The 12,167-nt window shown below is 51.9% G+C and overlaps 1 protein-coding gene across 8 annotated transcripts in view; it reads right to left on the bottom strand.

Moving 5' to 3' along the window:
* The window catches only part of GRM4 (glutamate metabotropic receptor 4), a 266,208-nt gene that overhangs the window by 75,003 nt on the left and 179,038 nt on the right, over positions 1 to 12,167 (bottom strand). For all 8 annotated transcript variants that reach the window (XM_045017079.1, XM_045017085.1, XM_045017082.1 and 5 more), the window contains 2 exons: positions 7,658 to 7,793; positions 2,363 to 2,517 (listed from right to left, as the gene is read on the bottom strand). In XM_045017079.1, the coding sequence (XP_044873014.1) occupies positions 2,363 to 2,517; positions 7,658 to 7,793 (291 nt within the window). The remainder of the gene's footprint in view (positions 1 to 2,362; positions 2,518 to 7,657; positions 7,794 to 12,167) is intronic.

Here is a 12,167-nt window from a genome sequence, read left to right as displayed (position 1 = left end):
AAGGGCAGAGAGCATCAGCGTCCTGCCCCAAGTCTCGGGGAGCAGCCGTCAGAAGCTTTCAGCAGATCAAGGCGCTTGGTGGTTAGGTTTCTAGACAGGTTAGTGATTGACGGCAGGGAGCGTAATGTGCCCTGACAAGCTCTGTGTCTTGCAGTCATTGCACTGAGCAGGGGACAAACAAGGAAAAGAAAACTGGGGTTGTCAATGTCACAGGGAGCCGCTGCCCATGAGAGAGGCAAAGCATCCCGGGGGGGGGTACATCGCAGGACCTAGTGACCACATGGCTTCATCTAATATTGATCCCCTGGGTTAGGGATACTCAACAGATCCCAAGCTCAGATCCAGACCCAGGGTTTCCCAAAGTTCAGGGGAGCGTTGGGAGCCAGGGCTTTGGTTCAGATCGTTATAAAGGTGGAGCCAGCCACAAGGCACCCAAGCCTGATCTAGCTGGGACTGGGAGTGTCGGGATCTTTGGTTCAAGAGATGAAGAGCCACAGAATAATTATGCTTTAAAACAGTTACTCTGTGATGGCAGCAGGATACGCACTGGCCAAGTCGGGGGCTCTTCACACTCACAGCTGCTGCATCTTCCACCCCACCCATCTCTGCCCGTCTGACACGTGACTGACATCAAGTATCACTGATGGATCAGCTGAGTAGGATAGCCCCCTTCGCTTCGTGCTCTCGGTAATGTTGCAGTGTGCTGTTAAACAGCAGCCCCCTTCCACCACAGAGGTGGCTGCATTTCAGTGACGGGCGGTCACTCCTATCAGATTATGTTGTCCTTCCACAGCACCTTCTAACCACATATCTCACAGTACTTTCCAAACACTCCTTAACCAATCCTCCGACCCACCCAAAGAGGCAGGCATGAACATCTCTGTTTTACCAGGGGGTGAGGAACTGAAGGAAAGGGAAGTGAACTGATTTACCCAAGGTCATACAGCCAGTCAGTGGGAGAGCCACAAATAGAACCCAAGCGGCCTCCCCTGTACTCTCACCACTGGACCATACTGCCATTCTAAAGGCCAGATCCGCAGTGCTGCTGGCAATGGGGCCATGCTGATCCACCCCAGCTGAGGACCTGACCCACAATCCGCAAAGCTCATAGGGGCCTTCTGGCCGCCGGTGTTCTTGCTGCTATCACAGTGCTGTGTGATGGTGCCCAGACTGTAACGCAAGAGCTTCTCATTGCCATTCTCCCCAGGTGGCCCTACCTACCCCCACGATGGCAGAGGAGGTACAGAACCCGGGAAAGCTGCTGGCTTTGCAATCAGTGCCTTGGCAGGGTCCTGGTCTATGGTACCACCTCTGACAGCGGCTGAGTGAACACTTCAGCAAAGGAATTGGGACTGCACCAGGAAGGGGGAAAGGGCCTCAGCACGGAGCAGGGTAGAGCCAGAGTGGAGCAGTATTCCCCATCTCTAGGGAGCTAACGAGGAGGGGGGGCCTTTAAGGCTCAGCTGGCTGGGCATGGAAGATGGGGTTGCTTCAAGCTTCCCAAACACGGATGCTTAGCCTGGTGTTTGGGTAACAGACCTGCTAACTGTGCAGCTCTCACCCTGTGCGGAGAGGCATTCAGTGAATGTTCAGCGGCCACCCACTCAGAGCAAAGGAATGATGATACTTTATTGAATAATTCACTGCAATAGCCCTGATAATGCCTTCATTTGCCAGCCTTTCATCCACTTTGCTTGGGATCCATCTCTCACCGTAAAGCTTCAGAATAATTACTGGGCTCTTCGAGAGGAATTCTCTAAGCCGAGCATGTGTGAGAGGGAGGCGGGGGCTCTCTGCATTCTGGAGACGCACAGAAATCCATTTCCAGCTCTTCCTCCTCCCCTAGGGACTATGCCTAGCACCTCCGCCAGCGGGGCACAGAAATCCAGTTCCAGGGTTCTTCCTCCCGCTGCCCAGGGCTACACCTAGATTTCTTTCCAGGCGGGCACTCGCCTTATTCTCCTCGCTATTCAAAGGCCATTGCATGATCAAGGGAGCCTTCCGTCTTTGGGCACTCCTGCAGATGCACCAAGGTTTGTGTGTCCGTGTGGAATGGATTCTGGACTTGCCTCTGCTTGGTGCAATTGCAAAGGAGAAAGGAGAGAAGCAATGGTATAACCGGGTGTGTCGCAAGGCAAAAGGCAGAGAGGACAGGCAGGTGGGCGGAGGGAATGGGGTGGCACAGCCCAGTAGAGTGGACAGGGAAGGTACTGGATGACCCCTATGTCAGAAGCGGTAGGACTCAAAATGGAAAAAAACATAAGTGACGGTACTCACCCAAGTCCCACCTACTCTCTTAGCTCCGCCCACAAACCTGCCCCGGTCCCACCCCAGGGGAGCTGCAGACTCCGGCCCCACGTACCTTTGACAGACACACGCTTGGGCAGGATGGTGACCGATCCCTCGGCCACCTCCTCTAGGTGGAGCACAGGGGAGATTTTGGAGCCCCAGCTGTCTGAGCCCATCCAGATGAAGTGCCCGGTCTGGTTGGCCCTCTTCGCCGCCTCCAGCACCCTCCTGTGCAGAGAAAAGCCAAAGAGCAGGTTCTGAGCTCACAGTCTTTGCACCCAGGTCAATGTGGGAGAGAGAAAGCAGGGGCAGGATGGAGAGCCCAAGTCACTCTAAGGAAATGCAGGAAGCAGTGGAGGATGGGGAATTGTGTGTCAGGAATCAGGCCCTGCAGCAGAGATAGTCTCCAGGCAGCCTCATGAATACAGCTGACCTGCAGCTGACCTGACTAGCCACAAAACCTGACTGTCTGCTGAGGCCAGCAAGCTGGTTTATAAGCCAGCAGCAGCAGCAGCTCCCTGGCTTCTCAACACTCATGCTGCTTACCACTGTGCCTGCTCCCATGTTACCTGGTTCCTGCTGCTCCTGCTTTGCATCCAGCCTTGCCTCTGTCCTACCCCTGCCTTGAATCCCTCATTGCCTGCTACCCTGCTCACTCTAGTTCCTGTCCCCCAGTCTGACCCTTGGCTCTGGCTCCTGACTACGGCCTCTGGCTCAATCCCCTGGCTCTGGTACCCAGTTTCTACCTCCAGGTTTTCCCACTGGCTTTGGCTCCTGACAACTGACTACAGCTCTGACCTGGCCACGAGGTCTGCTGCCAACTCCGGCCAGAAGACTAGACCGCCCTCATCCTGGTCAACTGACATTGCAGTACCAGTCTTCAAGGGAAAAAACAGAAATCCTGGCAATTATTGTGGTGTGAGTCTAACTTCATCCCCTAGGAAAATGATGGGACAAATATTTATTTAAAAATGTAAGCAGCAAGAGGAGGAGAGATCCGTGATCAATAGGTTAAGAAAATCCTGCTCACTCTGCACCCTGATCTGAGAGCAGAATTTGATGCTATGGGCCAGATCCTGAGCTGCTGTCAATCAGAGCAGTCCCATTGACTTCACCGGAGCTGTGCCAAGGATTTGTCTAGGCACAAGCATGCACTGGTTTGTTAAGCCGGTGCAGACCTCTGGGTGGATGGTCTAATTTTGCGTTAGGAGTGGCTGATTTTAGTTTAGCTGAAACCTGTTCCTAATCAGTTTAACATCACTCCTTCAGTGACACGGGCGAACTGTGCCTTATGCTACATCATAACAAACCTGTTTAAACCAAAATTAGAGCAACGACACAGCCTTTGGCTCTGGTTTAACAAGATCAGTTCAAACCTCTAGTCAAACCAGCGCAGCGCTCCATGAAGGCACACCCTGATTTACACCAGCAGAGGGTCTGACTTTCTGCCTTTCACACCAGACAAGCTGGATGCACTTGTGTCAATGGCATAACAAGAAAAGCGAATAGAGGGCGTACAGCAGATGCGATGCAGCTGGGCTGGAGTAAAGTGCTTGATCCAGATGTGTCGCCTTGATTCTTTTAAATGGGCTCTGTTCTTCCACCCTCTTCCTTGCTGTCTCCATCCCCTCTCCTATCACATACTCTGTCTACCCCCCTTCCTGCCATGCTACCTGCCATTTACCCCTCCCTGTCTCCAGCCCTTTCCTGCCTGCCATCGCAGCTGCTGGGCTCAAGTGCTGCCCAGGGAAAGAGAGGTGAAAACTCCACTCCCTGTTCTGACTAGACCCAGTCCTGCCCTACCACGTGCTGTCCCTTTGCACAGGCTCAAAGGGAGCAATGTCATGCTACCCCATTAGAATGGTCCCCAACCTGCCCAGGATGGAAAGGACTGTGCCAGCAGCAGGCCAAGGAGAATGACACCCCTGGTATTTACGCAAGGAAGCGCTGCAGGCAAGAGAATTATTAAATATTGCAGAGCGTTAGGCAATCAGTGGAAAATTCACTGAATAATTTACCCTGCCCTGTCCTTCCGTTGGTGTCTGCCCTGTGATTCTAACCCAGCCTGCAGGGCAGGCATGCTCATGGCCCGCTGGGCAGGAAGGCCGGAGGGATGGGATGAGAGTGAAAGAAAGGAAGAGGGAGGGTGGATAGAGCAAGCGAGGGGCAAGAAAAGGGGAGAGCCAGGAGGAGGAGGCGGGAGAGGGAGAAAGGAGGAGACACGATGCTGAGTGAAAAAGTGGGGAGGATGCCAGAGGGAGACTGCCCTGACCCACAGAGCATGGGGCTGGGGTTCATGCCCATCTCTAGTGAAGAGGGATGGCAGGAGGCCATAGCAATGGGTAAAGCGAGCAGGTGAACTGGGACACTGAGGTGCATGTTGCAGCCAGCGACAGTGACCTGCATCGTTCTGTGCCTCTCCCCCGCCCAGCTGCAGCAGTGGCGTGAAATGTGCAGAGGCCCCAGCTGAGCGACAGAGCATGCAGCCAGCCGAGTCCCCGACTCCACTGCACGGCTGCAGCTTCCCAAGGGAGCTGCACAGAGACTGGCTCTCCAGCTCCATTTGCATACTTGCTGACAGGTAATTGAATTCCCCCTTTAATTACTGAACATTAGGGAAAATCAGGTTACACAGCAGCAGGCTGGAAAGGCTCCAGCGCTGAGGAGGGGGTTTCATGCGTGCAGGAAGGCAACTTGGAGCAGCCTTGTGAGCCGCTGGAGTGAGACAAATGTTCCTATCGGTGCCAGCGCAACCACTCAACTGGGCACTGCCGGGTGATTGAGTGCCACTCAGACAGACAGCCACTGCCAAACTGCTGGCGATCCTTGCCACCCAGCGCCACCCCTCTCTCCCCAGCCTCGATCCTTAGCTAGTGCAAACTGGCATCTTTCCACTGAAATCAACGTATGCCAGCTAAGGATCTGATCCGCTGATCAGCAGAGCTGTGCCGACTTACACCCGCTGGGAGTATTTCTTTGAAATGTTCTGCACCATGATTTTTATTGCATGGCCCTCAGGTACATTGTAAGCTGTTTGGGGCAGGGCCTGCATTCCTCCATGTGTTGGTACAGCCCCTGAATCTCTGGCCTGGTCTCACTGATTCTGGCCTCCTAGGCCCTGAAACGTGACCTCCTTATATTCTCTCCAACTCCCTTGAGGGCTTGATCCTGAGAGGCACTAGACACCTGTGATGTCAGGAGCACTCTGCACCACTCAGCATCCAGCCGTCTGTCTATCTAAGCTCTCATACCAGGGCCCATCAACCTCAGCAGCACTTTGGTCCTCTCCTATCCCCTTGCTTGTCTCATCATCTGTCTCCTTCTCCATTTTTCCCTGCCATCCCTCCCCCATCAGCCTCTATTTGCAGCATTGCACAGGTAACTGGGGGGACCTAATCCAGAGCTCACTGAGGAGACTGACTTCACTGCCTTTTGGAGTGAGCCCTAGGTGCAGTGTTGGGAAGAGAATTTATGCATCCCCCACCCCCAGTTGTTTCTCATTAAGCATAAAGGCAGATTTATGACTCACACATCCTATGTCGGGGATTTAATTACTTGCTACCCGAGTCCAGATGGCATTATTATATATTTTTTTAAAAGCCACACTCCACCGAGCCGCAGGGATGCCGAACATCTGTGACATGGCACTGGCCAATCAGCACTCCCAGCTGCGTTGCCACTTCCCTAGCTCCCAGTGCCGGCTCCCCCCAGCCCGGTGAGAAGCATGAGGATCACCCAAGCCAAATGGGAGGGTCAGCAAGTGGCACGATCCCAGCCCGACCATGGGACTCAGACCAAGTGGCTTTGGGAGGGAGTTGGGGGCAGCTGATGCACACTGGTCTGGCTGTGGATTTGCTTCTGTTGGTTCTTTCCAGTTGGCATATAGGACCAGCTCCTAAGCGGGTGTAAGTCAGTGTCGTTCTGTTGAAACCAATGAATGGAGCTATGCCAAATGACACCTGGCCCTTAAATAGTTTCCACCACTGTTTTTATTCCAGGTCACTAAATTAAACTTTAAGCTCTTCGGTGCAGGGACCGTATTTTCCTGTGTCTAGCACCTACCACAACGGGGCTCCACTCCCGATTGGGGTCTTGGCATGTGACCACAATCCTAATGAAAGATGATTAATTTAGACTTTCTTTGAATTACCCTAGTACCTATGAGCCCTAGTGAAGAACCAAGACCGCCTTGTGCTAGGCACTGCCCAGCTTTGTGACAGGCGCATTACAAAAGGGTTAAACACCCATGCCTGGGCCAACGCCTCAGCTGGTGTACGTGGGCGCAGCTCCATTAATGTCAATGGAGCTATGCTGATTTACATCAGCAGGACAGGTGGCCCATAAAGAATAAGCGAGCTGGTGCTGCATGCATCTCTACTGAACGGTAGGCAAGGGGCCAGTCCCCGATCTCATTTACGCTGCTGTAAATCTGGAGCAATCCCACTGATGTCAGTGTCATTCCTCTGGTGTAACAGAGCTGAACCTGGTCAGCAGCGGGCAGCAGGCTGCTGCCGCACAGAAAAAAAACCCACATTTTAAACAGATGTGTGTCAGTGAGTGCTAATGGGATGTAATTCCCCCATTTACACACACCCCTCGCCTGGGTAAATGTTTACAAACCCCTGTTTAATGGTGCTTGCCATTTACACAGCAAGGTAAATCCCGGATTCCTCAGCGCATAAGTGAGCGAGCATAAATGTCAGGTTTTCAGACATTTCTATTAAGGAGGGAAAAGAAACTTTGATCGTTTGCATATATGATGTAAACTGCTTTAAAATCTTGGTTTACCCACATTTACATAATGTTTGCTGATTAATAAATTAGACACTTACAAAAATCAGCTGTAAACCAATGTGAATCATTAGGCTCCGTAAACAATGTAAGCCACACTATGTCACCTTGATTTGCCTGCTGCCTGTAATCCTGCAGCTCCCCACTGCACTGCAGGGATGGAGCATTTTCTTAAGGGACTCAAGTGGGGCTCCCAGAAACTGAGGAGCCCCACTTGAACTAGCAGCCTCTTCTGGAAACATGGGTCTAAATGACTTGCCTGAGGTCACACAAAGTCAGTGGCAGAGTCAGGAATAGAATCCTAGAGCCCCAAATCCAGCTTGCTTCTCTAACCATTAACCCCCACTCTCCTCATTATAATTATGTTCCCTATGCTCCAAACAACACCAGCACTGTCATGTGGTTCGTAAAACAGGCTACCGGGTGCAAGGAGTGCTAAGGATCTATAGGATACACTGGGGGGGCAGGGGAGACAGCGTTGGGAGGTACCAACACACAGAGAACCTTGTGTTCCCCCTCTTCACTTCCTCCGGTTTGCCCCACACCCCACCCACAGGCCAACCCATTCTCCCCTCACCTGATATCGTCCTCGTTGGCAAAGATGATGACGGCCCGAGCGTGGGAGGTCTCCAGGAGACGGCGAATGATCTTATCGAACTCTCCTGCCTTGGGCTCCCGAGGGATCTTGACCGACTGGGCCACGCACACTCCCCCTGTGGGCGGACAAGACACGGCACGTTTAGAGAGGCCTTCGAACCAGCCAGCCCTACTCAAGCTCCCTTTGGGGGGGGATACCTAACTGCTGGGGTGGGGAGAGGAGGGTTCACTCTTGGGACCCACATGCTTGAGATCTACACGTCTCTGGAAGCGGCTCGACCCCGGAAATGAGCAAACCTCAGCGCCCCCTGCTGCTGATGGCAGCACACGCAGCCGGTACACAGTGCGGGACCGGAGCATATGGGACTTGCCTTGCAATCGCCTGTGTGGAATGCCGGTTATTGATAACCCAAGGAAACCAGCAAAAGACCAGCGTGAGGCCATTTAACATGGGTAGGAGCAGCAAATGCCAACATGCTCTGTATTACAGCAGCACATAGAGGCTCCAGTCAGGATCGGGAGGCCCCATTTTGCTGGGCATTGCACAAACACATAACGAGAGACTGGCCCGGCCTGTAGGAATCTAGGCCTACATGGGACCTACATAAATTATGGTTGTAAGGTAAGTTTGGATGTTAGCATGAGAAACAGGCTCCCAGCATGAGACCAAAGAGAACAAAATCCTGAGAAAGAAGAATTGTTGAGTTAACTTTGCAGTGACCTGGTTACTGTCTTTAGGGGTGGGGCGGAAGTAACAGAAACTGGGAACCTGCTTCCTAAAACTCCCTCATCTAGCTTTGGCTAAGGGCCAATAACCAGCAGTAACATCACTTGTTTATTATAGCGTATACAAAGCAAGGTTCTTTGGGGGCTCTTTCTCAGAGCTTTGCCTCACCCTCTGGAGTCACGCCACGATGCAAGGTGTCTCCCGGGCCTGACCCTAGTGTAATTACGTTGGCCAACGTTTATAGGAGTATTGTTGCTCGGGCATAGAATAGAAGGCTGTCTATGCTTGTATTGATATTTTGGATGTAGCCAGCACCAAGTGGCCTTTGAGACTAATCAAGGAATGCGTGTGTGGAAACCGAGTCACGGTAAAGCTTCATAAACTCCTGAGGATAATTATTCCCAACACTGCCCCCAAAAAGCTCACCGCCTAAGTAGACCAGGCAGACGGCAATGGGAGAAGGGCACTACGGCCACCCCCGTGTTGTGGACCGGGAACTGAAGACGTGGAGAGATGAAGTGACTTGTCCCAGCAAGTCAGTGGCAGCACCAAGAACTGAGCTCAGATCTCTTCTCCTCCCCTGTGTCTGTTTAGTCTATAGACTGTAAGCTCACTGGGGCAGGGACCATCCTTTACCCTGTGGGTGTGTGCACACACCACTTTGCACAACAGGGCCATGATCTCACATGGGGCCTCTGGATGTTACTGGAATAAACAACAATCACAGTGCCGTTGTGAGCGTTGGAGCCCTTACTCAGCCAGAGGTACCGGTGACTGCCAGGGGACTCTCTTTCTCCTCCTCTCTCCTTCTCCTGCACCAAGGGCTGACACCTGTTGACACCAACGGGCTCCGGAGTGGGCCCCTAGTGCTCTGAATATATTTGCTCAGTGCGTTCTTCCCTCCTACGGTGCATGCCCAGGAAGCGACAAAAATCTTTCCATTATTTCCACTGCCACAGATTGTTTTTTCACACATCACTTTGATTTGTATCATCATCCCTTTGTCGTATTGCTCCCTCTGATCAGCCGTCTCGAGAGCTAATCTCTAACATCCGCCTACTCCTTTTATTATCTGTCATTTCAAGCCATAACCGCGCTCTCCCCTCCCAGTCTCAATTCTTCCACCGTTCCCCGATCTCTGGCATCTCCTCCAAGCCTTCCTCTACATTCACGCTTTCCGTCATCTCAGATCTCCAAGGAGCGTCCCCTCCTCGCTTTGCCACTCTTCGGTCCTGCTTCCCAACAGCTTTCAGCTGAGCTCATCATTTCCGATTCTCCTTTTTGAGTCCCAGCTCAGCTTCTTGCAACTGTGTGTGTAAACGCCGCCTTATCACCTTCTTATCACTTTCTGGATATCGCCCGAGGCTTGGCCCCTTAGGGCTCGAGCTCCCTGCCCTCCCAGAAATAGGCATCACCAGTTTAGCCCCTATTCTGGTTAGCGATGGACCACAGATGTACTGTTCTAGTTACAGAATGGCTCTGGAATACTATGGCAATGGGGCCATTAGAAATACATATAATGTACGTACAATTATGATCTATTTGTATTATGGTAGCACCTAGCTGCCCCAGTCATCGATCAGGACCCCACTGTGCTAGGTGCTGTACAAACACAGAACAAAAAGCTTACAAGCTTAAATAACAGGGCCAAATTCATCTCAGGTGTCACCCTGTTGAATCTCATGAGAGATGGGCTTGGTTTATAATTGGCAGTTATGTCAGGTAGGCTAATAAGGGCTTTCCATCCTCATGCTCCAGGCTCCTGTTTGGGTCAGGAAGAAATTCAATGAAAGAGCTCAGCGCCCATTTAATGCACCAAAATAAGTGGTGGCAGGTTTCCAGCAGGGCTCCGCTCACCGGCTACTGAGTTCTTTGAAAAAGATAGCGCTGATTGTGGGTGCAGAATAGCCAGCCCGTAGGAACACTGGGTGAAATTCACCCCAGCACGAGGCCCATGCACCAAGTCCTAGGAGTTTAAATGGTGCAAGGCCTCAGGCTGGCGTCTCCATCCAGGGGAGCATTTCACACCTTGCAAGGGTTTGACGTATTCCCTTGAAGCATCTGGCCACATTTGCTGTAATAGGCAGGTGACAGGACCAGATGGTTCTCTGACCTATTCTGCGATAGCAGTTCTTTCACTCCTCCCTGGACTAAAGTGACCTCTTGATCACAGAGATGGGAGCTCTGTAACCTACTCACCAAGCCAACTGCTGAGCATTTGAAATAGCAGCTAATTAAAACTTAAAAAAAGAGAGAGAGAATGAGAAGAAAATTGGATGAGTAACCACGCTTCTGTCTGCTGGGCTTTAACCCTGAACGCCTGCCAGCCCTGGCCCCGCCAAAAGCCAACGGCTCCTCGCTGCAACTTTTTGGCAGGCACCAGAAAAAAAAAATGGAAAAGAGATGAGAGAGAAAATTAAACATTCCAGGACCTTCTGGATATAATTGATGGTCTCAATTTGCATAGTAAATGACACGGCTGATGCCTCGCCTGCCGCTAAAGGATCCCCGCTTAAGCAAAGGTCAGAGTAATTAGCACACAACTGCCATTGCAGAGAGATTTCCCAGAACTCCTGCCATCCAGAGAGGACAACCCCCTCCTCCAGATGAGAATCTGGCAGCTGTGCAGCTGGGGAATGACAGCAAAGGAACAGCAGAAGGCGCTGGGATGCAAAGGAATTCTTAAACTGGAGCATTCAGGGCCAGATCCTCAGCAGGCGGAAGTCAGCACAGCTCCACTGATGAGCACCAGCGGAGCAGCTTGCCTCTTGGCTCAGACCTGCAGCCTGAAGCATGAGATGGGGTTATAAGTGTTATTTGTAGAGCCTAGGAGCTCCAAGTAGAGACGAGGGTTGGTGGGGGTCTTAGGGACTGTGGCTATTCCGTCAGTATCAGAGAGAATAATAAAAGCCAGCTCTTATCTAGCACTTTTCATCAGTAAATCTCATAGCTCATTCCAAAGGAGGACAGTATCATTATCCCCGTTTTACAGATGGGAAAACTGAGGCAAAGAGGAGGGATGAGACTTGCCCAAAGTTGCCCAGCAGGCCAAGCCAGGAATAGAACCCAGGTCTCCTGAGACCCAGTCCAGTGCTCTGTTGACTAGGCACACCGCCTCCTATACCACTAGCCACTCCTATAGCACCTTTCATTGGAGAATCCCAAAGTGCTTTACAGTTGGGTGACATTCACACCAGTGCAGCTGGCTTGTGCATCACTTTGGTCCCATTGGAGGGATTAAGTGGCCTTTAAGCAGTGCTGACACCTTGTGCTGGTCCTCTGCAAAGGGGCAGATTCCACATTAACCCCACTCCCACAAGGTAGGCAAGGCTTATGATCTCCATTTGACTGATGGGGAAAACGGAGTCACGGGAAGGAGATGTGAACAGCCCATGGTCCCACACTGAACCATGGGCAAAGGGCTTGCATTGGATTGGAGATCCCTCCAAAGACAGAGCAAGGGAAGGCAGGGGACACAGGGAGGAAAGGCAGATGGCTCCAGAGCTGTTTTATTAAGCTTATCAGATGGAGTTCCATTTTTCCCGCCCTGGGGACAGAAGTGGCTCTGACCTCATGGACAGCACAAGGAGAACAATCAGACCAGTCAATATCTTCACATGGATCCAACATGCCATCACCCGTATCATGCCCTGTTGTGCTAGGTGCTGCACACGAGTGGTAAGAGACTCCTCCATTCCTCTTCGCCAGCTCTTCCCTCTCCTCCCTCTCTTTTCTCCATCTGGTTCCATCTTGAGCTGATCCA

This window comes from Mauremys mutica, chromosome 4 (assembly GCF_020497125.1).
Source record: "Mauremys mutica isolate MM-2020 ecotype Southern chromosome 4, ASM2049712v1, whole genome shotgun sequence".
In the NCBI taxonomy this organism is placed as follows: Eukaryota; Metazoa; Chordata; order Testudines; family Geoemydidae; genus Mauremys; species Mauremys mutica.
The sequence above is the reverse complement of the archived record's forward strand: the minus strand, read 5'-3'. Positions and strand labels throughout refer to the sequence as shown.